This window comes from Triticum aestivum, chromosome 2D (assembly GCF_018294505.1).
Source record: "Triticum aestivum cultivar Chinese Spring chromosome 2D, IWGSC CS RefSeq v2.1, whole genome shotgun sequence".
Classification (NCBI taxonomy): Eukaryota; Viridiplantae; Streptophyta; class Magnoliopsida; order Poales; family Poaceae; genus Triticum; species Triticum aestivum.
Window position 1 is genome coordinate 630,843,785 of NC_057799.1, and position 23,837 is coordinate 630,867,621.

Below are 23,837 nucleotides of genomic sequence, written 5' to 3' on the forward strand. Positions count from 1 at the left end.
AATTGCCCAAAGGCATGGCAAGGAATGTATTGTCGCAAGTCTCGTGATGCAACAATGTGCTAGAGGCCGTAGCATCCGAGGATTTATGGATTTGGCATTGCTTCTTTGGTATGCCGGGCACTCTCAATGATATCAATGTGTTGCAACGGTCTCATTTGTTTGCTAGGCTTGCTAGTGGTGATGCTCCTGCTTGCAACTACACTATCAATGGGCATGAATACACAAAAGGGTACTATCTTGCAGATGGTATATACCCTACTTGGTGCACATTTGTCAAGAGCATCAAAGATCCCAAAACTAAAAAACACTGTGAATTTGCAAGGGTGCAAGAGGCAGCCCGAAAAGACATTGAAAGAGCATTCGGTGTTTTGCAATCTAGGTTTGCCATTGTCCGTGGTCCTGCTCATTTTAGGGATAAGAGAACCTTGAAAAATATCATGACATGCTGTGTTATCCTTCACAATATGATTCTTGAAGATGAGAGAGGAATGAACTTGAAATTCTTCTACGACAATGTGGGTAGCCGTGTCAAACCAGCTAGAGACCCTAACCGCATTAGAGCTTTTTTCAGATATACAAGGAGATTGAAAATGCAAACACACACTTTTAACTTCAGGAGGATCTCATTGAGCACCATTGGCAAATGGCTGGACAGTGACTCATTTTTGTATTTATTTGTATTTGTATTCATCACAAGTTTTGTATTGCATTATTTAAGTTTGATTCGCTCATTTGAATAATTATTGTAATGTGGATGATTTTTGTATTATGTTGGATTTGAATAATTATTTAGTTTGCTTTCGTTTGTTGTATTATGTTGGATTTGATATTTGCGGCCGATGAGATGCGGGATGCAGCGGTGCAAGAGCAGACGCCGCAAAGCCGACCGGTATAAAAGCATATTCCGTGAATATACTTTTATACGGGTCCGTTTGGGGGGTCTGCACTGCGGCCGTCCTTGCCGGCCCGCAAAGGCCGTTTTTCGCGAACTGCAAACGCGTTTTGCGGGCCGGCGGGATATGGGGTCTGCTAGAGTTGCTCTAAAGATTGTAATCCTTTCTTGAAGCATACCAGGTGTAGTTTGTTTTAACATTGTAGATTGAATGAAGGTGTCATAAGGGAACCGATAGCTTTGATTATCTGCCCAATACTCTTTTATTATGATTCTTTTGGTTAATGTTCGGCAAGTTCTAACTCTGTAGTGTGATTATGATATTTTAATTGCTCTGTGGCATGCCAGCATACTGCTTTACGAAATGGTAGCTTCTTTTCTCAAGAACATACACTGTTGAAGATTGGTTCTAGCCTACTATAACATTGTAGATTGAATCAGGTGTCTGCAAGGGAAGTGCTAGCTTTGATTATATGCCCAATACTATTTTCTTGCAAACGATTATTTTGGTTAATATTCTGTAAGTTCTATTTTACAAGATATTTAAGACGTGCTATTCTTAAAAAACCTGACAAAATATATACTGGTAACAGTATTTAATCGTTTTTATAGTGTGGATTCTATTCTAAAACCATGTGATCACTTTCATATAAATATGCATTTTCATTTTTATGAAATAAAAACAATAAGGAGTCATCATTATTCATAACAATGATTGATTTGGTTAATTGTCTCATGTTTTTAATCGTATTTCAAGAAACTTTGAGCTACTAATTCCTGCTGCAACGCGCGGGGGAATCATCTAGTTTAATAAGTTTTGCTACCACACTTGTCATTAATTTATACTTCATTAAAGATATTCCAAAATTGCTCATTAGTCCAATGGATGGCATAGTTTCTTATTGCATGGCGGCCCACAAGTTGGGCAAACAGGCCACCACCCTGAGCTCCGAGAGTGGAACTGCAGAAGCCTTTGCCAATATGATAACTATGTAATGCATTACGCTAATAAGTCTCACGAATTAAATAAATAAATAATAAAATAATCAACTTACAGTAAAAAGTCCACTCACCATGGACCAATAGAGTGCATCATATTGGAACAAACCACTCTAAAGGTAGGCCGACTATTTTGATAGGAGGCTATCCTCTCTTCGATGAACTATATTGTCTTGCATGCTACCTTAGCTAGTCCGTTTATCTTGCTTGGCTGCCATGACCTCTACCTTGTTTCATCAGTAGATACCCCAATTTAATAAATAATACATTTCCTTTATGAAATGTGGACTACATTGTGTTCACTTGAGAAACAGTTGGGAGCACATGTATATAAAGTTAATACCATGTGCATATCAGGTAACCAAATTGTACATGTGAAAAGGTAATAGAATTACAATCAAATCACAACCTTTTGATATTCATTTCTATTGTGGCACAAAGTACACAACACACACTCACATGCGCGTGTGATTACCATGTGATTAGTGAACTCACATGAATATGAAAGGCACATTTTACCATGAATAAATAATAAAGCAACATGCCAACGGTTTGATTATGAAACCTTCATAAACAACTCCCATGCTCTTACAGTTTTTTCATTTAGCTATATATAACCAATGAACCTTAAACTAGAAACTTGTTCACCATATACTTAAAATATTTTTATCAAGATATTAGTGGATATTATATAACTCATAATTATATATACAAGACATAATCCTTTTATTATTTTTATCACATATAAGATTACATGGTTTAAGAACCTTTTTAAGGAACATTTCCCACCAAGCAAAAGAAATACTAGCATGGCTTTTTTTAAACTAACTATGGTTTTGAATCTAGCATGATGCAAATATCTTTTGCAATGCTCGACGTTAGAAACAAACAATAAAACAAAGAGTAACAATCATATTTAGTAATAGTATTATATGGTTAATTGTACAAGCTATGTTACTGAAAATCTAATAAATAAAATTATAGCGTGACCAAATGAATTATAGACAAGTATAAAATTATAGCATAAATTCTTTTTATATTAAATCGTACACGACAATAAAATTGGCTTAGAAAAATATATGACCATTTGCATTCGGCAACGAGATATGGCTGAAAAATATATGAATGCACACGGCAACGAGATGTTGCTGCCGAGTCGAAGTAGCAAAGACAAAGTACACGGCGAAGGAAGCACACTACTCGGGCAAAACATCATACGTCGAGAGCCAAACACGGCAAATAGATGCCATGTGGTATGACCGTTTGCATTCGACGGCTAGTGAGGAGGTCTCTTTGCAGAGAACTCTGACAAGCCGCTCAGCATATATTCTCGAAAAAGAAGTTCCACCATGTAACTTACAGCGATTGACGCGTCCACATCAAGTCAGAAGGCACGTCATCCAACCTAGGCCCGCTTGTCCTCCGAACGCCTATTTCTCGCTCTCTGGAAAGCCAGCCAGATCTATGGCTAGTGCCTTTCATACCCTCATATACATTGAATACTTTCTACCACGCTATCCAAAGAATAGTGGCGGGCTAACCCTTCGCACAACAACCAACCGAGTTAAAAACAAGACAGATAGCAGCCGCCAAACCGTAGGCAGCAAAGCTGCCATCTTGAGCCAAAAGAGTCCAGGAACTATCAACGACATATCCAAGAACCATCCTAATTCAAAACACTACACTTCGAGGACAGTGTGAGCCAAAAGATGCCACGATCTATCACAAAACATGTACCAGCTGCCCTAATTCGAAGCACACACAGTTGAAACCCAAGCTCAAACCAAGTATATTCGACCTAATAAGAAACAAAGAAAAAAGCTCACAGCACTACGATAGCCTAAAAGATTCTCATTTAATTACATATGTCATTTTTTTAAACGAAGGAGATAAGCACAGGATACGAGAAAGCCAAACCAAGTATATCTGACCTAAACCTCAAAAAGAAAAAAATATTCGACCTAACAAAAGAAAAGCTCATAACATTACTTTCTTGATAGCCTAAAAGATTCTTCTTCAATTACGTATCACTATTTTTTTTAAATGAAGGAGACAAGCATAAGCTACAACAAAGCATGATACTTCAAAGCATTCCAAACAAATATATACAAATTACTTTATATCCTTAATAACTAAGAGACAAAATATACGGGCGCAACAACGCGCACCATCAACGATCTAGTCATCAAGTACGATCGGACGAGCAGCTTGCACACGACGGGGCAAACGACCTTGCTTGATAATAAACCAGGGAAATCATGATCGTTCCCTTTCAATTTGAGTCGGACTAGGACTAGGAATCATGATCATTCCCCTTCCATTTGGTCCTGACGGATAGGAGGGGTCTCTCATTGGCTCGATCCGATCAGGAAAGAAGTAGCCGATTCTGGGTCGTATCTTTCCTTTGCAACAGAACCCCCAATCCGTTTCCTTCCTGGAATCATATGCTGCGGCAAATATAACCAGTATATCACAGCGATTAAGCATGAATTATAGACATAGGAAATACTCAAGCAAACATGGAAAGGAAAAGAAAAAAAGAATAGAAAAATACCCGCACGAATCTCCACCTAAAATTAGTGGCTTAGGACTTAAATGTCTAATACTTAGGGCACATCTTAGATGTGCTTTAGCAAAACCGTATATTATAAGCCTGAAACGATTCGCCGATGTAGATCATACCGTCCATTTCGTCGTCTGTTGTTTCCAGGAGGGAATCAGGGAAAGGTGCGTGTGGAGGTCTGGTGTGTAACTTTGAACTACACCGGAACCAGGATGACAAGTTACTAAAGATTCTTCCAAATCGAAGTCAGCATTCTATCATTTCGTAAAAGAGGGAACAGAAAAGGGTCTGTGTTTCAGGAAACTAACAAGAGGAACAGATGTGCAACAGATGTTTCTGGCACCAAAGCTAAACGAAATGAACTCCAACAGACACTGCTGTCGATAGAAGCGATTCAGCATCGACTAGAGAGGGAGCATGTTCAAGAAATCAAAACCGCATCATAGACGCGTTGCAATCATCGGACCCACTACTAGGGTAGGAAACTGTATTTAGCAAATGGAAGTGGACAGGGAACATCAATTCACGCAACCTAAAGAGTTCTGCTTCCATACACTGCAATTCAGTTAAACAACGAAATCTGCACGGCCAAGGTTCTTTTCTTCTTCTTTTTTAATGAGATGGAGTGTGTGGAAATAACACTAGTTATCACTGTCAGTTGACAAAATTTCCATCTACTACTAATAAAGAATGTCGAAAGGGAAACACAATTCCCCCATCAGCTCTACCACTAAAGAACGGCTAAAACAATATTACTGCTACCAATAGAAAAGTGATAAGTAACATTAATGCAATGCAACTAGGAATGAGATGCTATGGCGGGTTCGATCCTGCATTGCCAAGAGGTGTTCTCGTGTTGATACTTGCCGGCAGTTTGAGATAACTCAGCACATACGTGATGTTTTCATTCGTGTCGGCACAATGAAAGCAACAATTTACGCTCGAAATGTTGTCTTTCTGCTTCGGCACACCAAGGCGATTGTGGTGTTGCCAAGGTGAGAGCAGGCTGGCACAATGAAATGTTGTCTTTCTGCTTCGGAACAGCTTGTACTCCTTGGTGGAAGGACTGAACCCCAAGGCGAACTGATGGTAGATGGTAGGGCCTTTCCGGTGCCACTTGGACGCCGCCATGGGAAGGATCGCCGTCTCGCCCGTAAGAGGGTTGCAGATGAATGCCGGCACCTCGGCGGCGGAGTCGAGGGCGAAGCAAAGTAGGCCATTGCACACGCTGGAGAGGCTGTAGCCGCTGGGGATGACGACTCGGTGGGGCATGGGCGTTGTCTTGGACGAGGAGACGCAGAAGAAACTGGCCTCGTCGGGCTTGCAATCCTCACGGGTCTCCATGACGAGCAGGGCCTCCGACGTGACGGGGAGGTGGCCGGCGGCCTCGGCCTCGGCGTGGAGTCTGCGGAAGGTGGGGTCGGCGACGACATCGCGCCAGAGCCTGGGGACGCAGCGGCAGCGAGTGACGCTCCTGGTGGGCAGCTTGAGCAGGATCTCCCGGATAATGTCTGCGGATTCCAGCGACGGAGCTCGTTGTCGCCTTCGCCTCCTCCGCATCGTCGAAACCTAGATCGATCGACGACTGCTAAGCGGCGGCGAAACTAGATGAAACCGAGGAGGACACGAACCACTTATATATAGGTTACAACTAGGAAAACCGACTTAGCAAAATCTTTATCTTTAAGGGCATGTACAATGGTGCTATCTTAGAAGTGCCACGTAGGATAGATGATGACATGAAGGAGAGAGAACTCATAGAAAAGGCTTGTCTTCTCTTATTTAAGAGAAGACAAGAGGTGATCTCTTAGCACAATATGTCTCACCATATTTTTAGGAATTGCTAGTTATTGAAGATAAGGCTAAGAGATGACCCATTGTAGATAAAAAGTTTTATCATCTCTAAATCATATGCAAGACTTAAGATAAGACTATCTTATCAACCATTGTACATGCCCTAATAAGTTAAAAAAACAAAACTAGGGAAATCTTTGATCGTTCCTTTCCAAAAGCCTACTTGATCGGACTAGGAATCAAATCTACATACGCATCCCGTCAGGCATGTGACCGATTTTGACCCGATCAGGAAAATACTATCCGATTATGGGCCGTGTCTTTCTTAGCAACACGAGTGATATTATCTGTACTAGTGCACCCAGCCCAATCGAAGTTCGAGTGTATATTTCCTTGTTTTGAGACATTCTTGCTCCAGTACCGAAAGTCTGAAACGGCCCATCTATATATCTACAAAAAGGAATTAGTCTGCTGAAACAGCAACAAAAGAAGGAAGGCAAACAAAGTCTGATAATCAGACGTGCTTCTTTCTTTCTTATGAATTATTTGCTGTCATCAGTTCATACGTTGTGCGATTCTCAACCTCGACGTACAGACGAGAGGGCTGGACCTGGACTTATGTTGGGGAGTAACCGACGACAGTAACATGAACTTCATCTTCATGAATTGCAAAAGCTCGACTGTTGCCGCCTCGTGTGGGAAACCGCCCCTTAGCCGCCCCGCAGGGGGATGTTGAGCATAAGAACAGAGCTGAACTAGGTTAACTGAAAAATCAAAGTCGGTGTGTTTCTTTTAGATTTCATTCATTGTCTCGGACCTCTGCACCCAGCCCAACGGAGGTTGAAGTAAAGGAAGGTATATTCCCTTGGATTTTAGGCATGTTTTTACTAGGAACATTGCTAGTACAATCTTTGTTATCTGCTTCTTGCTTGTGGTTTTCATCTGCTCTTCACAGGCACGAGCATGGGAAGTTGGGAACTGATTGCACGCAGAGACAGAATAGGAAACGATCCTGTAGTAGCATAGTCTGAAGCAGCCAATACATACAGAAGAAAGGCAAATAGGAAAAAGAAAAAAATGAGGATAAAGCCCCCCTCAGAGTACAAGTTGTAATAATAGAACAAAAAAACATCTTTGCTCTGGCCTAGTTCTGCTTCTTGCAATGCTTTCTGGTATTCGTTCACATAATATCTGCTTTCTGCTATTCTGCCTCCGTTCCTAAATATAAGTCTTTTTAGAGATTACAATATGAACAACATACGGATATGTTGTTCATATTGTAATCTCTAAAAAGACTTATATTTAGGAACGGAGGGAGTAGAAGGAATCAGAAGAAACTTCATCGCCGATGTAAAGACTCTGCAATTTCAACCAAACCAGCACTCTAGTAGGTGGAAGGCAGACCACCCTAGAACCCCATCATTTTCTTCCATTTACTTTAAAACTTCTTCAACGGCATCTATCTTGTTCAATGCCGCACATCTGGTCATCAGGATGCAGAACGTGAGGTTATCCGGTTTAACATTCTTCGTCCTCAAACAGGTTACAGACCTTCTTATGCTGGCCTAACTTCATGTAAAGGGACATCAGATTGTTGATGGGCAGAGTACTGGATGAGATGTCAAGCTCATCCATCTTGCAACAAAGGTCTGTTGCCTTCTCTTGCTTTTTGGATGAGCAATACAGTTCAGAAGTACCCCAGAGGTTCTATGGATTTTGGTGGATTGGGATTCGGGAAGACCGTCAAACTATTGTTCATCTGTCGCAAGGCCACTCACTTTGTAGATGAGATCCAGACGAATTATTTGGTTAGTGTACCACATGTTCCTACCCTTTGTAGTTTGTATGAACCATCCAGTCCATCAACTGCCATAAGCAAAGACAAATTCTTGCATAAGTACTACAGACATATTTAAACACCAATAGCAGAAGTACAAACAGAAGGTATGAAATAAGAAGAGTTGAAACCTTCAGTCATACTAAAAACTACCACATCTGAAGCACAACGCATTCTTGCCATCGTCAAACCAGGTGCTCGTCGAGGTGACCCACCGATCGTCGTCGGTGTAGAAGCTGTAGCTCAGATCCCAGCATAGCTTGTTGTCGTCGTACTCGGCCCACTGGTTCTCCGGTGGCAGTGACATAACCCAGAACTGGAGTTTCGAGCGAGGGCCCACCATATGCAGGGCACGGCACAAGTTCACCAGCGGATCGAAGGCCAGGAAGTACTCGTTGTCCTCGACCGGGAAACGATGCATGTGGAGCTCCTCGGTCGCCATGTCAACCACCAGCATCCAACCATTCTCATCAGAAGGTTTTCATATATAACCTAGTTACACACTTAGTTGCACACCATAAAAAAGAGTAAGTTTGGCCTTCTGCAACAAATAAAAAAAGTAAGAACATCAAGTGAAAATGTTCATACAACCAAAAATTACTAATGGCTCCCTTTTATAAAGAAAGAAGATTATTTGTTTGATCTGTGCCGTGATGGTCCCTGGTTGCTCTTGTCCTCTGCAGCTGTTTTCTGAAAGACAAAAAAAATCAGTTGTCATGTGCAACTGTTGCTGGATATGACTGGTTGACAGTGCGGTTTCTTTCTTTTCTTTTGGTCGGCAAACCCATTATTACTTGGCAACAAAGCAAAATGTTGATGATTTTGTTGTCGTATCAACCGTTTGTTTCGAGAGCATGGATATTCACTCATAATTTTAGGTGTTGAGCTGAATTGTCAGGCTATATATAATGGATGTGCTTCTTTCTGAATTATTTGCTCTCTTCGTAAACTGAGCAATCCTCTACCTCAACGTACAGACAAGAGAACAAGACTGAACTTGATGTACTATGTCGTACTATTAGGCTATGTGATGAGATTAATGCAATTTAATTTGTTATACTCTTCAGTTATTAGGTTATTATGTGTTGCCATTTAATTTGCTAGTGTTAGTAAGGTAAGATAATTTGCAGTTATGCTAAGTTGGCATTGTGATTCCGTTTGCTATAATATTAAGTTCAACTTTATAGTTGCCACAGCATACTCAGCCAGTGTTATAAAGTTATCAAGGAATTGTGTCGCCACTGAAAGATTTGGTTTAACGTCAATACCTTGTCATGGCCTGTTGTAGCCGGCACCTCCTCCCTGCTGGTTATAACCAGCGCCACCGCCGTCGCGCGATCCACCAGAGTTACTTCGCGGTTTGCCATGGTAGCCCTTGGGTGGACCACGGCCACCACGAGCAGCGGCATTAGCGGACAATTTGAAGTTGCCATCAGCGCCCTAGAATAGTTCGACCCTCTGATCGAAGTTGGACATGAGGGCAAAGAGATGGTCGAGGGAGAGGGGCTCAGTGCGGATGTCAAGGGCGGAGAAACAAAAGTGAAATCGTACCCACGCCCGTCGTCAAATGGGAAAAGGGATATAAGTACCTCTTAGGCTTTTGCATATTCCCCTTTAATTTTCATGTTTTTTGCATATTCCCCTTTCCCCATCTGATGGGAACGATTTCACTGTCCATCTCAGTGGAAGAGTACACAACCTGCGAGAAGTTCCCCCATGCCGTTCCTAAGAATACTGGTTTCCCCTCACCCTTGATGGTACAATTCTTGAAGGAGAAACCGCTCTCACTGTTGATACGGCTCTCGCTGGCCCGACCCTCTTGTGCCACTTCCATGTCGGTGATATCCTTGTTAGTAGAGATGATGCTACAGTCTTCATACAATGATCATGCGGATCTGAAGATAAAGTCAACACTTCCCTTGATTGTAGAGGCCTTGAAGTAGTGGAGCCCTTCATGGTCATACAAGGCTCACTGGCCGGCCTCGATGGTGCAGTTATAGAAAATTGCCTTTGTGCCCATGACATGGAATGCAGTGGCCTACACTTGTTTGCCGCCCGCCTTGGCAGGAAGTGCATCATTCTTGATGATAATACCATAGGCAATGAAATAGTCAGACTCTATGGTAACAGTGCTACTACCACTATAGCCCAGGAGCATGCCATCCTTGCCCTTGGTCATGGAGGTATCATTCCACACGATAACAGCAGGGTTGGAGGGATCAGACTTTAGTGTGACGAAGGACTTGCCTTTTCCAATGAACACCTTCTCACGGAACATAGCTTTTTCGGACGGAGGGAGTATGTGCTTAGCCTAAAGCCCGGAACAGTGTTCCATGAGAAGGTGTTCATTGGAAAAGGTAAGCCCAGCCCTTCGTCATCCATTTGAGGGACAAACTTTTTCGGACGGAGGGAGTATCTAGCACTAACTTGGTGCTAGCTACATCCATTTGAGGGAGTATCATTTAATGTTATCATCGGGGATGTTGGAAATGCACTCACTGATGTTCTTGTACAAGCCATCTTCACCACCAAAGATAGTGTCTGGGTCAATGCTATTACCGAGCCTTGAGGCTTCTTCTATGGAGAGCTTGGCATCAAGTGTCAATGTGGCTACACTACTCTTAGTCTCTTGCAATGTCACCCGTTGATCAAAACCATCTTGTCGCGACAGCACTGGAAACAACACAAGCATGAGCAGCCCCATGAACAACGAGAGTTTCTTCATCGCCATGATTGATGCAATATGCAAGGTCTGCTTTCTCCTCGTTGTGGCTAACATTGGGCTATATATAGTTCACATTGGGTGGTAATGAGAGGATGAGCAAAGACCAAGCAGAGGGAGTGGTCCTGAATCAATTCACCTTCCGAGGTAGGTGCATGACCCTCAATTTTACGGAAGGTCTGCATTGCCTTGACCAGGCCATCGACCAGATGACACATGTATTTCTTTGTCCTTTTGTTCCATCGATCAACCGAGATACATATTTACAATGTAAAATTCATGCATCCCATCGCTTCGTGTTGCGTGACAAACAATCGAGTTACACGCGGCGTTCTTGGGGACAAGTATCTAGATTGATTGGTGAAAACTGAGGCGCATGAGAGTTGTGCCAGATGTTCACCGACAAAGATATTATGAAGGATATGTGCGCCATGGTAGTCCTGGATTAATATATTTTTACGAGTCATAGATTAGTTAGCATGTACATTAAATAATATTGACATTAAACACAATTCATACTATACATGAGTAACATGAGCAACTTCGAATGCCGGTGGAATGGCTAGAAGATATAATGTACATATATTAGATAAAGTTAGATAGAAGAAGCCATAAGGGGCACCCTATAATGACTTGGTTAACAGTTATCTTAAGGCCCCTTTGAACAAATAGTGCAAAAATGTGACATTCAGTTTGACTTCGTTGCCGCCGAACTCGCCCACGATGAACTACAACTACGACAACGGGAAGAGGTGCGGCATGGCCGGAGCGAGCGAGCGAGTGCGGCGGCCCAGAGAAGCACCAGCTGTGGTCTGGGACGTATGGCATCCACCTCACGGAGGCTGCCTCCCTATTATTATCGTGTGCTGGTTATAATACTGACTTGTCTTTCTAGTCGCCACACCTATCATACTGTGTTACAAAGTTATCAAGGAATTGCGTCGCTACAAAATCACATTTCCTTCATATCCAGCTTGTTTGGCTCAAAATTAATCTTAATCTGAATAAAACCAATGCCAGTATATATGGTATAGTGAAATAGTTCACAACTGGGAAGGGAAGCAATAAAGATTAACCCAGTAAATAACTCCATAGCCTACATCTGAATTTGTTATATTTATTATTTCAAACATGATATATCGAGTTCCAAAGTACATGGACACAACAATGATGGTCAACACATCGCCTCTTTCTTCTAAGGAGTCAACGGAAGATCTCTGTACACTACATAATGTTAAAATGAACGAGCAAAGCTAGCTAGATGTGACACTTGCAGAGGTTGCATTGAGAATTATATAGACTGGTGAACCCACAAGCTATACATACATTTCTTGCTTGATGAACCTTTTCATCTCATCTTACAAGTGCAGTTTTCAGTGTGAACTATGATGAACTGCTGACACTGACAAGCTTCTCCCGTAGCTTTTCCAAGCGGGCCTGGACAAGGGAGTGTCAGAATAGAAAGTCCGCAGCGCTGAATCACGCGACTGCAATTGGAACCATGAAATGCTAAAACTAGAGTGCATTTTTCAACACTAACCTTGAAAGACTTGGAGCGACGAATAGATGGGTCAAGATCCAAGGCGCGTGCAAACGCATCCTCTGCCGAGTGGTACTCTCCCATTGCAAACAGCGCGTCCCCTCGCAACAAGTGACACTGCATATATATTGCCCACAAGACTTGATGCTTCAGAGGCAGGAAGGTTACGTGCAGCTTTTATCAAGAAAGGCAAGCACCAAATTTTAAGTGTGTATAATTGTCCGATAAACTGCCATAAAAGAGAACAACAACATGGACACATTACACATTCAGAGCCAAGCTATGCACAACGATATTTTCACAACAGTCTGCGAGACAAAGAGAAAAAAAGACAAGATACTTGGGCAGTTCAAAAGCATTAACTCTGCGATGTCTTAAAGCTTCAAATGGAGCTTACTAACCTAGGTCCATGATTACAATTGTGTTATTTATCAGTACATAGTGCAGCCTCGCAGATGTATGTATGAGATTACACTGCCTTTGATATCGACATGATCTCACACTATGTGCACATATAAGTTAATCATCAGATTCATCTCGTAATCACCACTCTCGATTTTGTAATTCATGGGCTCATGGTCAGGCATACTAATTGGTTTTTTCAGTTCACTTCACTGTCATAGGTACCCACCCTGGCTTTCCCCAACCTGAACTTACTACCTAGTTAACAAAAAGCTTTCGGCACACGTTTATGACAGAAAATGGCCACTCTGAGCCATCCAATTCATAAACAATACACCATAGCTAGCTAACTAAGGATGTAGTATCATGAACAAGCAAAAAAGCTCAATTTACAAGTGATACCTGAGGAAATTTGGGAGCTATCCTTGTCGCTTCATCGGCATCCGCGAGCGCGCCGGCGGTATCCCCAATCGCCAGTCTCGCCTTACACCTGCACAATTGCCACCAAGCATCACATGCGAAGCTCATCAGATCAGAGTACACATTTACACTGACAGACGCTAATTCTGCAAGCAAATTCAGCGGAGCAGAGCAGAGCAGACCTGCCTCCGTAGGCCAGATGCAGTCCACCGGGAGCATCCATCGCAATGCTCTAAGTACATACAAGCCATGGTAATTACTGAATCAGAACACTAAGCCGAGAACTGCATGCAGCTCTGTCCATGGCATTCTTCTGAAGAGAAAGGAGACAAACAGCAGAGCACGCACGCAGGCACGCACCTCGGTGAAGAGGGCCTCCGCCTGGGCGGCGTCCCCCTCGGCGAGCGCGGCCTCGGCCTTCTCCCGTAGGGCCAGCGCGGCGAGCCCCGCGGCTGCGTCGAACTCGGCGGCGCCGAGGAGGTGCTCCAGGAGCCGCGCGGCGCGGGCCGCCGTGCCCACGTGGCCGAACACGGCGTTGCCGCGGCCCGGGACGGAGGCGCCGACGTTGGGCCCGGCCCCGCAGCGGCCCAGGCAACCGCAGGACGCCACGTCGACGCGCGGCGGGGGCGGCGAGAGCCCCTCGAGCGCCGCGAGCACCTCGCGCCCGCCCTGCCGCGCGCACGTGCGGTTCGTGCAGACCCGTATCTCCACCGCCTCCGCAGCAGCGCGCGGCGGCGCGGTACCTCTCCGGCGCGGCGGGCGCGGCGGCCGGGAGGCGCAGGCGAGGGAGCAGGAGGCGGCTGCTCCCGCCACGGCCATCGCCGTCGCCGTCGCCATGTAAGTACAGTATAAGATGATGGAACGGCTTGGACAGTGGATGAGGCTGGCAAATAAATACATATAGGGTGGTTTTTGCAACTTTGCACAGGTCGAGTCGACGTGGCGCTGGGCCCGGCCGCTCGCATCGAAGCGGTGGGCGCTTTTGCGAAAAACACCCTCCCGTCCACGCCATCCAGGCATAAACAACAACTCGGGACTCTCTCCACGCCGCCGCCTCCTCCTCCGACGACGACTCCGGCGAATCCCTCTCCAACCCGCGGCGCCACGGGAGTCCGAGATTTCCCGCAAGGTATCCACCCCTGTGCTTCTCACATTCCTCTTGGCTCCCGTCGGGACTTTTCTCTCCGCGGTTTCGCGGGATGTCGAGTGTGATGAACGGAACGGAGGAGCTGTGATCGGTTCGACTGCGGTGTCGCGCGCGCGCGCTTCTCAGCTCGGATCGTCGCTGAGCCCGACGGCCTCCGCAGGCCATGCGGTGGTGCCGCGACGGCGTTTGGGATCACGCCCTCTAGCTGTTTGATGAAACGCCTCTCCCATCACTGCTTAACTATGTGGCTGCCGTACTCGTATGATGCTGTTGTAGAGTTCTTATCTTCTGTGTCTTGGTGTTTGCAGCGTCATGTTGGCGGCGCGTGTGAACCTCAAGGGCTGGCAGCAGGTGGCTGTTGCAGTCGGTTCGGCGTTCGGGGCCTTGCTTGATCCGAAGAGAGCTGATCTGATTGCTGCGCTTGGGGAGACCACCGGGAAGCCAGCGTTCGAGCGTGTGCTCCAGCGCATGAAGAACAGCGCCGAAGGCAGGGTAAGCCCACACTGTCCCTTCTCTTATCTTAATCGGGTGTGCTGTTATGTTTGGACATTTGTTGCTGCCTTAGACCATCATTTTAGAGCCTTTGCTTCTAGCATGTTTTGTAGATTTTTATAGGCATGGTTGCTCGATTATTGAAACACCGTAATTTGTCATGTCAAAACTGAGAATGGTTGCCAACTGCTGATTCACCCATGCTATTGTTGTAGAATGTCTATTTTTCCCTGTTTATGTTGTTTGTTTTGGAGATAGGACATAATCCACAGAAGAGTGAATATGAACACAGGGTTATATGAAGCATTTGTTCTGGATTGGTTCCTTTTGTTGCTGTATTGTTCATTGGATTCTATTTACCATTTGTTCTAGATAGTTTCTGAACAACTTGAATATCCGTTGTTATTAATCCTCTGAGGCAACTTGGACTGGCCATGAATAATGCTATGCAGAAGAGGAGCAACTGAGTTTGGTATCCCTTTTAGTTTGTCTACCACACAACACATGTTCAGTTTCATTTTCCGTACTTGGCAGTTTTTCTGCTGCTACTACTAGCAAGATGTTCTCTGCATCCTACATATCAAAGTTCACTCTTTCATTCTCGAAAGGAGAAGTTTGTGCTTTTGATACTGTCTTTTACCAGTACGGCACAATTTGTGTATACATGGCAAACTGAAGATACAGTTCTATCCATTCATCTATGGACTTCCTTCCCGTCTAACTAAAATAGCTTGTTCCTACAGGAAATTCTTTTGGAGCGTCCTCGGGTTATATCCACTCGGGTTTCACACGCCTGGGACATGCCTGAGAACACGTTTGGTGCTGCCTATGCTCAGTTCATGGGATCAAGGAACTTCTCGCCGGACGACCGCCCACCAGTTCGCTTCATGGAGACCGACGACCTCGCCTTCGTCGCGACCCGTGCCCGTGAGGTGCACGACTTCTGGCACGTGCTGTTCGGCCTCCCGACCAACCTGATCGGCGAGACTGCTCTCAAGGTGATCGAGTTCGAGCAGATGTTCCTCCCGATGTGCATGCTCTCTGTCGTCGGGGGCTCCGCGAGGTTCAGCGAGAAGCAGAGGAGGCTGTTCTTCCAGCACTATTTCCCATGGGCGACCAAGGCAGGTGTCAAGGCTACTGATCTGATGTCCGTGTACTATGAGAAGCACTTCCATGAAGATCTGGAGGAGGTGAGGAGGAACTGGGGGATCGTGACATGCCCGGATCCCAAGGCGACGAGCAGTGCTTAGACTTTAGGCCAGTGCATTTTTGCATAAAAACGTCTGTATCTTTGGTTTTTCAGCCTTGCTTGTTGTCAGTTTCTCTTTGTGAGAATGATACCATGAATCGTGCTGCTGATATGTTAACAAGTAAATAGGGTATGGTATCTGTTGGATGTTGCTTCGTAAGGTAATATGTAATGTTGACCACAAACTACTTATATGATATATCTTCTCGGTTTAATCGAACGACTTATACTATTCTATATTGTAATTTTGAATCAGTATATTACACTTCTGATGGCTGAATCTTGGTGTCAGTATAAGATGGCTGAATCTCAGATACACCAGAGTCATACTTCAGCTTGAAGCAAGGAGAAAAATGTTGTTAACAAATAGGAAAACAAATATATGTCACACCAAAAATAAAATTGCTCATCCCACTTTCTTCAAAACAACAAGTCTTCATGAACATTGCATGATCTGGCAAGTGTGGCATCGAGGAAAAAAGAAATGCCGTTACAACCTTGCTCAAACTCAGATGGCGTGACAAATTTACAGAAAACCCATGCCGAGGACGCACACAGCTCCCCCTCAAAGAATCAACAACCTATTGTTGTTACATATGTATCAACCCCAGAAGAGCGCAATGCAATAATTACAGGGCTCAAAACTTACAACACAACACATCAGAATATGGACAGCTTAATGAGGATTAACTTATGCGGCAGCTGTGGTGCACAGCACACACCGCATTCTAGACTCGCCCGACGGGGAACCGTCGTCGTCCTCCGACCCATCGTCGCTGTCCCGGGCGTTGCTGTTTGATTTCATCGAGTCCAGCCCGCCTTCGAGGCAAGACTGATGATACGCATGGCAGCAATAGAACACGATGAATGACATGTCCTGGATGGACAAAGGGTCGAAGCACAGGCAGCATCGAGCGCCACATCTCGTTCTGGATTTCATCTCTAGATTACGTAAAGTCGATGATCTGTCGCCTGTTCGCGAAGATCCTTCATTGACTCTGGCTCCTTGTGCCTCCTCGTCCATGCTTGCCATGCAGACCCCACGCCGAGCCTCATGGTAGTATTTGACCAAAAGATTGACACAATCGGCCTACAGAAGGCAGAGTCAGCAAACATGTAAGATGGATGACAGATAAACCAGGGTAGTGAAATGGAGATGGCTGACCTTTAGTATATCGTTGCATCCATGTCTCAGTGAAGTTTCTGTTCGATAGTCTGTCACAATCTTCACAAGGCGATCTCGCAATCTGTCAAAGCGTGAATAATCAATAAATATTTTAACCAGGAACGGAATGGGTTAAAAGGTGTCTTTGTCAGTTTTTTAAGGGGGTGGTAGGTAATACTTTCACAAATTGTTGGTGAATTATGACGAAAGAAAGTGGTTTTGTAAGGCTTTTGTCATGTATAATATTTCCTAGGATCAATCTTGTGATCTTTGGGCGAAATAGACTTCCAGGGAAACATACTTGGGTATTTCTAGCCCATCTGGAACCAAACTGACAATGTACAGAGGGTCAAGATTGCCGACAGTATGTTCCAACAGCATCCCAACCTGCTCAACAGTCACAACAAATAATGTAAGACACATAATGGTATCAGTCTCAGGATGATTAAACAGACATCTCATTCGATTACCATTTCAGGCTTTTGGAGGCACTGTCTTATCAGTTCGTCCCATAATTCATCATCATGTTGCTCCGTAACAAATTCAACGGCCTGCATACAGTTCAAAAATTATGTTATTCTAATCCAAATCCATAGACTCAAGTTGGCTAACACAGCATAAGATATCATAAGAAAATGAGGATAGCCAGGTTAGGACCTCCTGTATGTCTTCCAGTTTGTTTATAATTGTAGAAAGCGCTTCCTTAGCATTTCCCATACGACCAAGAACAAAAACTTGCTCCTTGACAAATTCTTTTTGTGCAAATATTTCATATGCCTGAAATACCACACGCCATTGTTAAGTTTGTTTATAATGAATGAATAACATTTTTTTTAAGTATTAGGACTAGGACCTTGTCAAGCCTGTAATGCTGGCTGGTACGAAGGAAGGGTAGTAACATCCTTGGCTCATAATCCGCATAAAGCTCCAGCTACAACACAGAAAGTTTGGAGTTACTAATTTGTGTCAAAACACGACATGCAAATACCTGCATATCATGGTAGATATAGGGATAGGGGAAACGGGAAGAATGAGCAGGTAGATATAGGGATAGTATGTCCAATGAGAATCCACATACCTGCATATCATGGTAATCTTTTCCAGCATGTATGTCTACCTCAAACAAAGCATGCAAATACTGATGCAACAGATATTTTTTGTCGCAACTTTTACTCGCATGCAACAGTTGCTCCACGACTTCATACGGGGGAATGATATCACGATGTTGGATCAATAGATGGACTGCTCTTTTACAATCCAATAGCATAAGATTGACAACCTGCAGAACGTAAAGAACAATAAATAAGTGGAGCATGTGAAAGACTTTGTCTTTCTACGTCATGTCTTGGTTGAATGTAACTATATATAAGGAACTCAAAATAGACCACAGACTAGGATTTATGGCCATTAAATTCCACAAAATTCAGTCAACGAATACAATATCAAATGCTTGTCATAATTTTATCATCCAATTGGGAATCCTTACACCGTACCTTATCATGAATGGCATCATGCAAACTGTGCTTCTCAATAAACTCAAATACTTCAGGCTTCAGCAGCTGAAGAAAATAAGGTTTTAGCAATAAAAACATGCCCTAGAAACAAAACTACAGGAACCGCTCCTTTTATAACTCAAATGTAGAATGGAGCTCTTAACTGTTACAATCTAGGGTGTACTTACTTCAGCGAAGAGAGAAAGGGCCTTTTCATATTGACTGTTGATCACGTACAACTCAGCTAAAGCCTACAAAGCAGACAAGATCAAGATACCAACCTCTAGCTCAAATAAATAAATTACAGTCTTTCAACATCCAGTAAACAATGTTCCGACCCACCTCTTTTAATGAGTTAGTCATCGATGAGGAATTGAGCTGTGGCTCAATAGCAGATATGACTGGTGAAGCAGAGTATAATGTAGGTGGCCAACTTTTTATTGTAGTCAAGAGAAGTTCGTGAAAAGACGCATTGGTAGTTAAAGCTACAAGAGCAACCTACATAGACCACATTAGAATATCATTACAAATAGATAGGTTTGGAAAGAACAAGCAAAAAACTGTTAGAAGCAGAGAGGAGCAGGGGCCGAACACAGGATAGTGTTTTTCTGGAGCTGTTACTCGTATTGTTGCCTTGAGGCATATAAACAGTACAGGGCAAGTAGCAGTTGCTAGTACATGCAAAAGGCAAATTGACTACTACTAGCTGTCCAGCTGCATACACTATCTTACTGACTAAGGGCTCCTTTGATTCATAGGATAGGAAAAATGGAGGATTAATATGCCCTGCCCATCTGAATCCAATGAAATTGCAAGACAAAGGAATTGGGGCAAGTGTGTGTTTGATGGAAGCGTAGGAATTTTCCAAGAGCTTGGAACTCATACAAAATTTCCTACCAAATAGAAAAAGGAAAGTTCCATAGGAATGATTCCTAAGAATTGCATTCATATGAATCAAACAACATCTATAGAAAAAATTCCAATGCCATAGAATCACAATCCTATGAAAATCCTGTAAGAATCCTATGAATCAAAGTAGCCCTAAGGAAGCTCTAACTGACTTGTACTACTACTCTCTAGCTAAGTAAAATATAACACAAGGATTATAGCTAACAAAAACTAGTACAGGTACCTCATAAGCAGTATCACTCAGCTGTGGATTCTCTATGGGTATGTAAGGGATCAACACAGGAAGCTGGCGGAGATGAGCAAAGTGAAAGACCCACCTGTGGCAGGTAAGTTACTGTTATTAGATGTAAAACATGTATGATTAACACAGATAGTGCCCATGGGAAACAACTCCTTCTCTGGGTGAGAAATGTGTCTACATAATTATCTCACCTCTCCCATGCTGAAGGAGATCCTCGCAGTAACTTTGGACAGAGTTGTGCTGCTTCAGCATATTTTCTTTCAATGATCAAGTGATCAAGGTATCGTGTGCCCACCTACAAAATTGAATGAACAAAATTTAATAATAATTCAACTATTCCTTGTGTGGTTAGATCTCCTTTTCATAATTAGAGCCACCCTTCCTAAAAACTGCTCCACATACGATAGACCAATTACGTGGTTAAACATAACACACTTATAACTTTCTGAAAAATGAATTGAAAAGAAGAATGCATATAGATGGGATTTAAGAAGAGAACATGTATTTCAGCGTCTCATTTATCAATGTTATGGTCACCTTAGCCCATGAAACTCAAAGGTCTAAAGGTTTTCTAAAATAATGTCTAAAGATGGATTATTTTGAATAGAAACACGTATTGCTCAGTGACAGAGGTCTCATTATTTTCAGATGGGATGGCTAATCATCATCAGACAAATAATGCTGATGCACTGTACTCCATTTAGTAATCAAAGTTGACATTGCTACTTTACCTCATCAAGAAGCTCAGTCCTCCCTTGTCCTGCTTCAACTGCAGCCAATGCCTTTTCATGCCAACCATGTTGAAGAAGCCACGCAATATGGTCTTCAGTATCTCTAATTAGAAGGCACGTGCAATCAGAGAAAAATTGCCAATGAAGATCACCACAATTTCAGAAAGAACAACGCTTTATAAATAACCATTGCCTTGTTTAATTAACAATTGTAGAACAAGGGGCAAATATGCACTCTAGTTCTGCAACATTTTAACGAACCTCGGCTTTGCTACCACAATATCCTTAGGAGAGACGATGTAATACAGCGGTTCATCGCCAGCAGCCCACTGTCCACCCGCATTGCTACTTCCTGGATCACAAAACAAGAGTTCCCTCATTATAGAAATTCCAGTGAAGAGTGAAGAAATGTCCATTCACTGTTGAGCAGTCCACCAAACCTGAGAAAGGTGCATGAGCGAGAGTGTAATCCTTTGCCTTATAGTGCTCATAACCATGAATGGGCAGAGCATCAGTAGTAAGCACATCATTTTTCCATGATACAAGATGTATTTCTGGACGCTGCGCTGTTCCCTACAAAATGTTCAGACATGATGGAAATATATCAATGTGGTAAAGGGTAATACGAGGACAAGCAGTGGTGTTTACCTGGCGTGAAGAAACAGAAGTACTAATTTTTTTATCTCCATCATCCTCTTCGGGGATATAAGCAAGCATAACCAAAAGATCGCCAAATGGAGCGATTCCAGATATGTGGTAGCCAGTTTGGAAAGAGCCCACAATATCAACATACTTCTCAGAACTTGCTGCGGAAATGCTCCTTTGCATTCCATTGAGTCCTTGGGATGAATCTGTTCGAATTGCAGCAACCTTGACACTTGTTCCCCACCCAATAACTAAAACTGTGTCGTCCTACAAATAGAAAGATCAATCAGTATGCAAGCATGTATGTATAGTTTCCATGTGATCTGTCATGCAAGTCGTATGCCGTCCGGCAAGGTGCATATATCCTTGTTCCTCATAGAACAAAGCATGTATTATGCTCCTAAACATAACAAACAGTGTGTTCCACCCATTCAGAAACTAATGTGCACCATATGATATTCCTCTTGTTTTGGACTTTTGGTCAAAATCCTTTGTCTTGCACTGTGTGACCCAGATTACAGAGGAAGGAAACTATGACCCCTTATCGCACACATCAGCGAAAAATTTAAATGTTTGTTTTTCCTTTTGCAACCTAAGTAGTACTCCCTCCGCCCCATAATAGAAGAGCGTTTTTGACACTAGTGTAGTGTCAAAAACGCTCTTATATTATGGGACGGAGGGAGTAGTATTTCTGTGCTAACCGGATTGAGATGTTGAAACTGAGCTGATTAAAATAAACTATATATCTTGAATCAAAACATTATCTACCTGCCAGACCAAGTGAGGAAGTAAAACTTCTGGCCGAGGAATTCCTTTTGGTTTCTCTATGAATGCAATTCCTCTGTCCGTTTTCATGTCATGCACTTTCACCCCTGCATCATTAGCCCAGGCAAGAAGATCTGTCCTCCACTTCATAGAATGGATCGGTCCTTCACCCTCACGCAGAACCTAAGATAAGGATACGAGATAACAGCCATTAGAGCTCACCGATCCATCAGATCATAGTTTGATCCCAAGAATGCAACGCGCACCTTTTTGTTATAACCTGATACCCAACTCTTCTTTGTCAGCACAAGTACTTGACCTGCTAAGCCACCTGTAGCAAATCTATTGTTGCTCCGGGAATACTGAGGATCTAAAGCAATTGCTTTCATGGGGCGATGGTACTCAAACTTGAGTTTCTCATCAGTGAAGAGGTTGCTTATTACTACTGTGCCGTCATCTGAGCAGCTTCCTATATATTCACGATCTTCAAAACTGATGTCATTAATGGTTGCTGTGTGAGCCTTGATCTCCTTTGACTACAAGACATATTGAAACAAATGGATGATGATAGATTAGTACCAACATAAAGGATATGGCATTTGTAGAGAAAGCATATATGTGGATGACGAAGGCATCAGAACACAGGCTTCACTTCACATATCACATACCCTTTTTTTGCCTATATGATTTCCATGAACCCTTTCTTTTGACAGAAACGGTGAAGCTATATTCAGGCTTACGGCAAACATGATCACTACAACCAATGTTATCTAGCATAGATTCGAACAGTAATGATGTTTTTTTTCACATAACAAGCCAAAGTGAAGCTAGCAGCTACTGTATTTGTTGTCTGAAAAGTTGCAGAAGCTTTTGATGCAGACAGTTTTCACTCTTTTATTTAGCTTGTTTAACCATGTCGACTCTGCCTCATAGGATAGAATTTCAGCATAGTCATCACAGGTAATCCCTCAAAATTCCGCCGCCCAAACGCTATCTGCATCCATAAATCTCCGCAGCAGAAGCTTACAATCGCCCCCCAAAACTCCGCTCTCTGAAACGTCTCTTGCGCAATTGGCTAGTTGTAGGCCAATGCTACGAGCGCATATAGATACTAAGAGCAGGCTCTCAGGGACGATCCAACGGCGAGCCACGCCACGAACGCCCCCAATTCCGCAACAGCAAGCAATGAGGAGGTGCCGTGGCGTACCTGGTTGCCCTGGAAGTCGAGGATGTGGAGGGTGCCGTCGTGGGTGCCGAGCAGGACGGCGCGGTCGGTGACGGCGATGGCGGCGGCGGCGTCGGTGGAGAGGATCGCCGGCACGCTCCCGCCCAGCCGCTGGTACTTGAGCCGCGGCTCCTCCTCCGGCTCGTCCCCCTCCCCCTCCTCCCCCTCCTCGTCCTCCTCGTCCTCCTCCTCCCGCCCGTACTCCCCGTCCCCGTTCACCAGCGCCGGGTGGCTGGCGCGCCGCGCGGCGGACGACATCCTCCTCGCCGCGCGGGGGGATCACGGCGGCGGCGAGATCCCTCGTTCGGGGAGGTGGAATTCGCGGAAAGGTGAGGGTTGAAACCGTAAAAAATGTGATGGGTCGTGTTTGGATTGGCGTCCGTCTATCGGCTTGTCGTTACGGCCTTGACTTCGATGATCCGAACCGAAGCGGTCCGGTAGACAAAAAGGGAGAACGATCGGGTCGGGCTCGAGCCGGTGTCGGGTTCGGGCCGCGTCCAGTGGTCAGTTTGATTAGGAGTACTCCCTCTGTGCGAACGTTTTCCAAACTATGTTACTTTAAAAAACGTTTTTATATTATGGGACGGAGGGAGTAATAGATTGGAA

The 23,837-nt window shown here is 43.9% G+C and overlaps 4 protein-coding genes and 1 long non-coding RNA gene across 6 annotated transcripts; 1 reads left to right on the forward strand and 4 right to left on the reverse strand.

The window, feature by feature from the left end:
* Positions 1-5,052: 5,052 nt before the first annotated feature.
* On the reverse strand, positions 5,053-6,070 carry LOC123050579 (F-box protein At5g65850-like). The gene has a single exon (XM_044473354.1). It carries the CDS (start codon positions 6,012-6,014, stop codon positions 5,268-5,270), a length of 747 nt encoding a protein of 248 aa, XP_044329289.1. The 5' UTR covers positions 6,015-6,070; the 3' UTR covers positions 5,053-5,267.
* Positions 6,071-7,597: 1,527 nt separating this feature from the next.
* Positions 7,598-10,840, reverse strand: LOC123050580 (uncharacterized). The gene is made up of 3 exons (XR_006423798.1): positions 9,354-10,840; positions 8,217-8,775; positions 7,598-8,114 (listed from the first exon to the last, which is right to left on the reverse strand). It is a non-coding gene; the product is annotated as an uncharacterized lncRNA (long non-coding RNA).
* Positions 10,841-11,927: 1,087 nt separating this feature from the next.
* LOC123055155 (small glutamine-rich tetratricopeptide repeat-containing protein 2) lies at positions 11,928-14,060 on the reverse strand. Of its 2 annotated transcripts, none has more exons than XM_044479118.1 (5): positions 13,530-14,060; positions 13,352-13,401; positions 13,152-13,239; positions 12,348-12,576; positions 11,928-12,244 (listed from the first exon to the last, which is right to left on the reverse strand). In XM_044479118.1, the coding sequence occupies exons 1-4, from the start codon at positions 14,004-14,006 to the stop codon at positions 12,379-12,381; spliced, it is 813 nt and encodes a 270-aa protein (XP_044335053.1). In that variant the 5' UTR covers positions 14,007-14,060; the 3' UTR covers positions 11,928-12,244; positions 12,348-12,378. The 2 variants fall into 2 exon arrangements, with proteins under 2 accessions (XP_044335053.1, XP_044335054.1); XM_044479119.1 differs by having other exon boundaries at positions 12,348-12,464; positions 13,530-14,056.
* A 66-nt stretch (positions 14,061-14,126) lies between these two features.
* On the forward strand, positions 14,127-16,272 carry LOC123055156 (ubiquinone biosynthesis protein COQ4 homolog, mitochondrial). The gene is made up of 3 exons (XM_044479120.1): positions 14,127-14,298; positions 14,625-14,808; positions 15,552-16,272. The coding sequence occupies exons 2-3, from the start codon at positions 14,629-14,631 to the stop codon at positions 16,056-16,058; spliced, it is 687 nt and encodes a 228-aa protein (XP_044335055.1). The 5' UTR covers positions 14,127-14,298; positions 14,625-14,628; the 3' UTR covers positions 16,059-16,272.
* A 187-nt stretch (positions 16,273-16,459) lies between these two features.
* Positions 16,460-23,613, reverse strand: LOC123055154 (vacuolar protein sorting-associated protein 41 homolog). The gene is made up of 19 exons (XM_044479116.1): positions 23,214-23,613; positions 22,273-22,542; positions 22,010-22,189; positions 21,245-21,508; positions 21,037-21,169; positions 20,858-20,948; positions 20,597-20,699; positions 20,057-20,160; positions 19,848-19,941; positions 19,058-19,213; positions 18,904-18,966; positions 18,716-18,781; positions 18,301-18,501; positions 18,076-18,153; positions 17,880-17,999; positions 17,693-17,773; positions 17,524-17,609; positions 17,223-17,304; positions 16,460-17,147 (listed from the first exon to the last, which is right to left on the reverse strand). The coding sequence occupies exons 1-19, from the start codon at positions 23,487-23,489 to the stop codon at positions 16,749-16,751; spliced, it is 2,847 nt and encodes a 948-aa protein (XP_044335051.1). The 5' UTR covers positions 23,490-23,613; the 3' UTR covers positions 16,460-16,748.
* Positions 23,614-23,837: the final 224 nt, after the last annotated feature.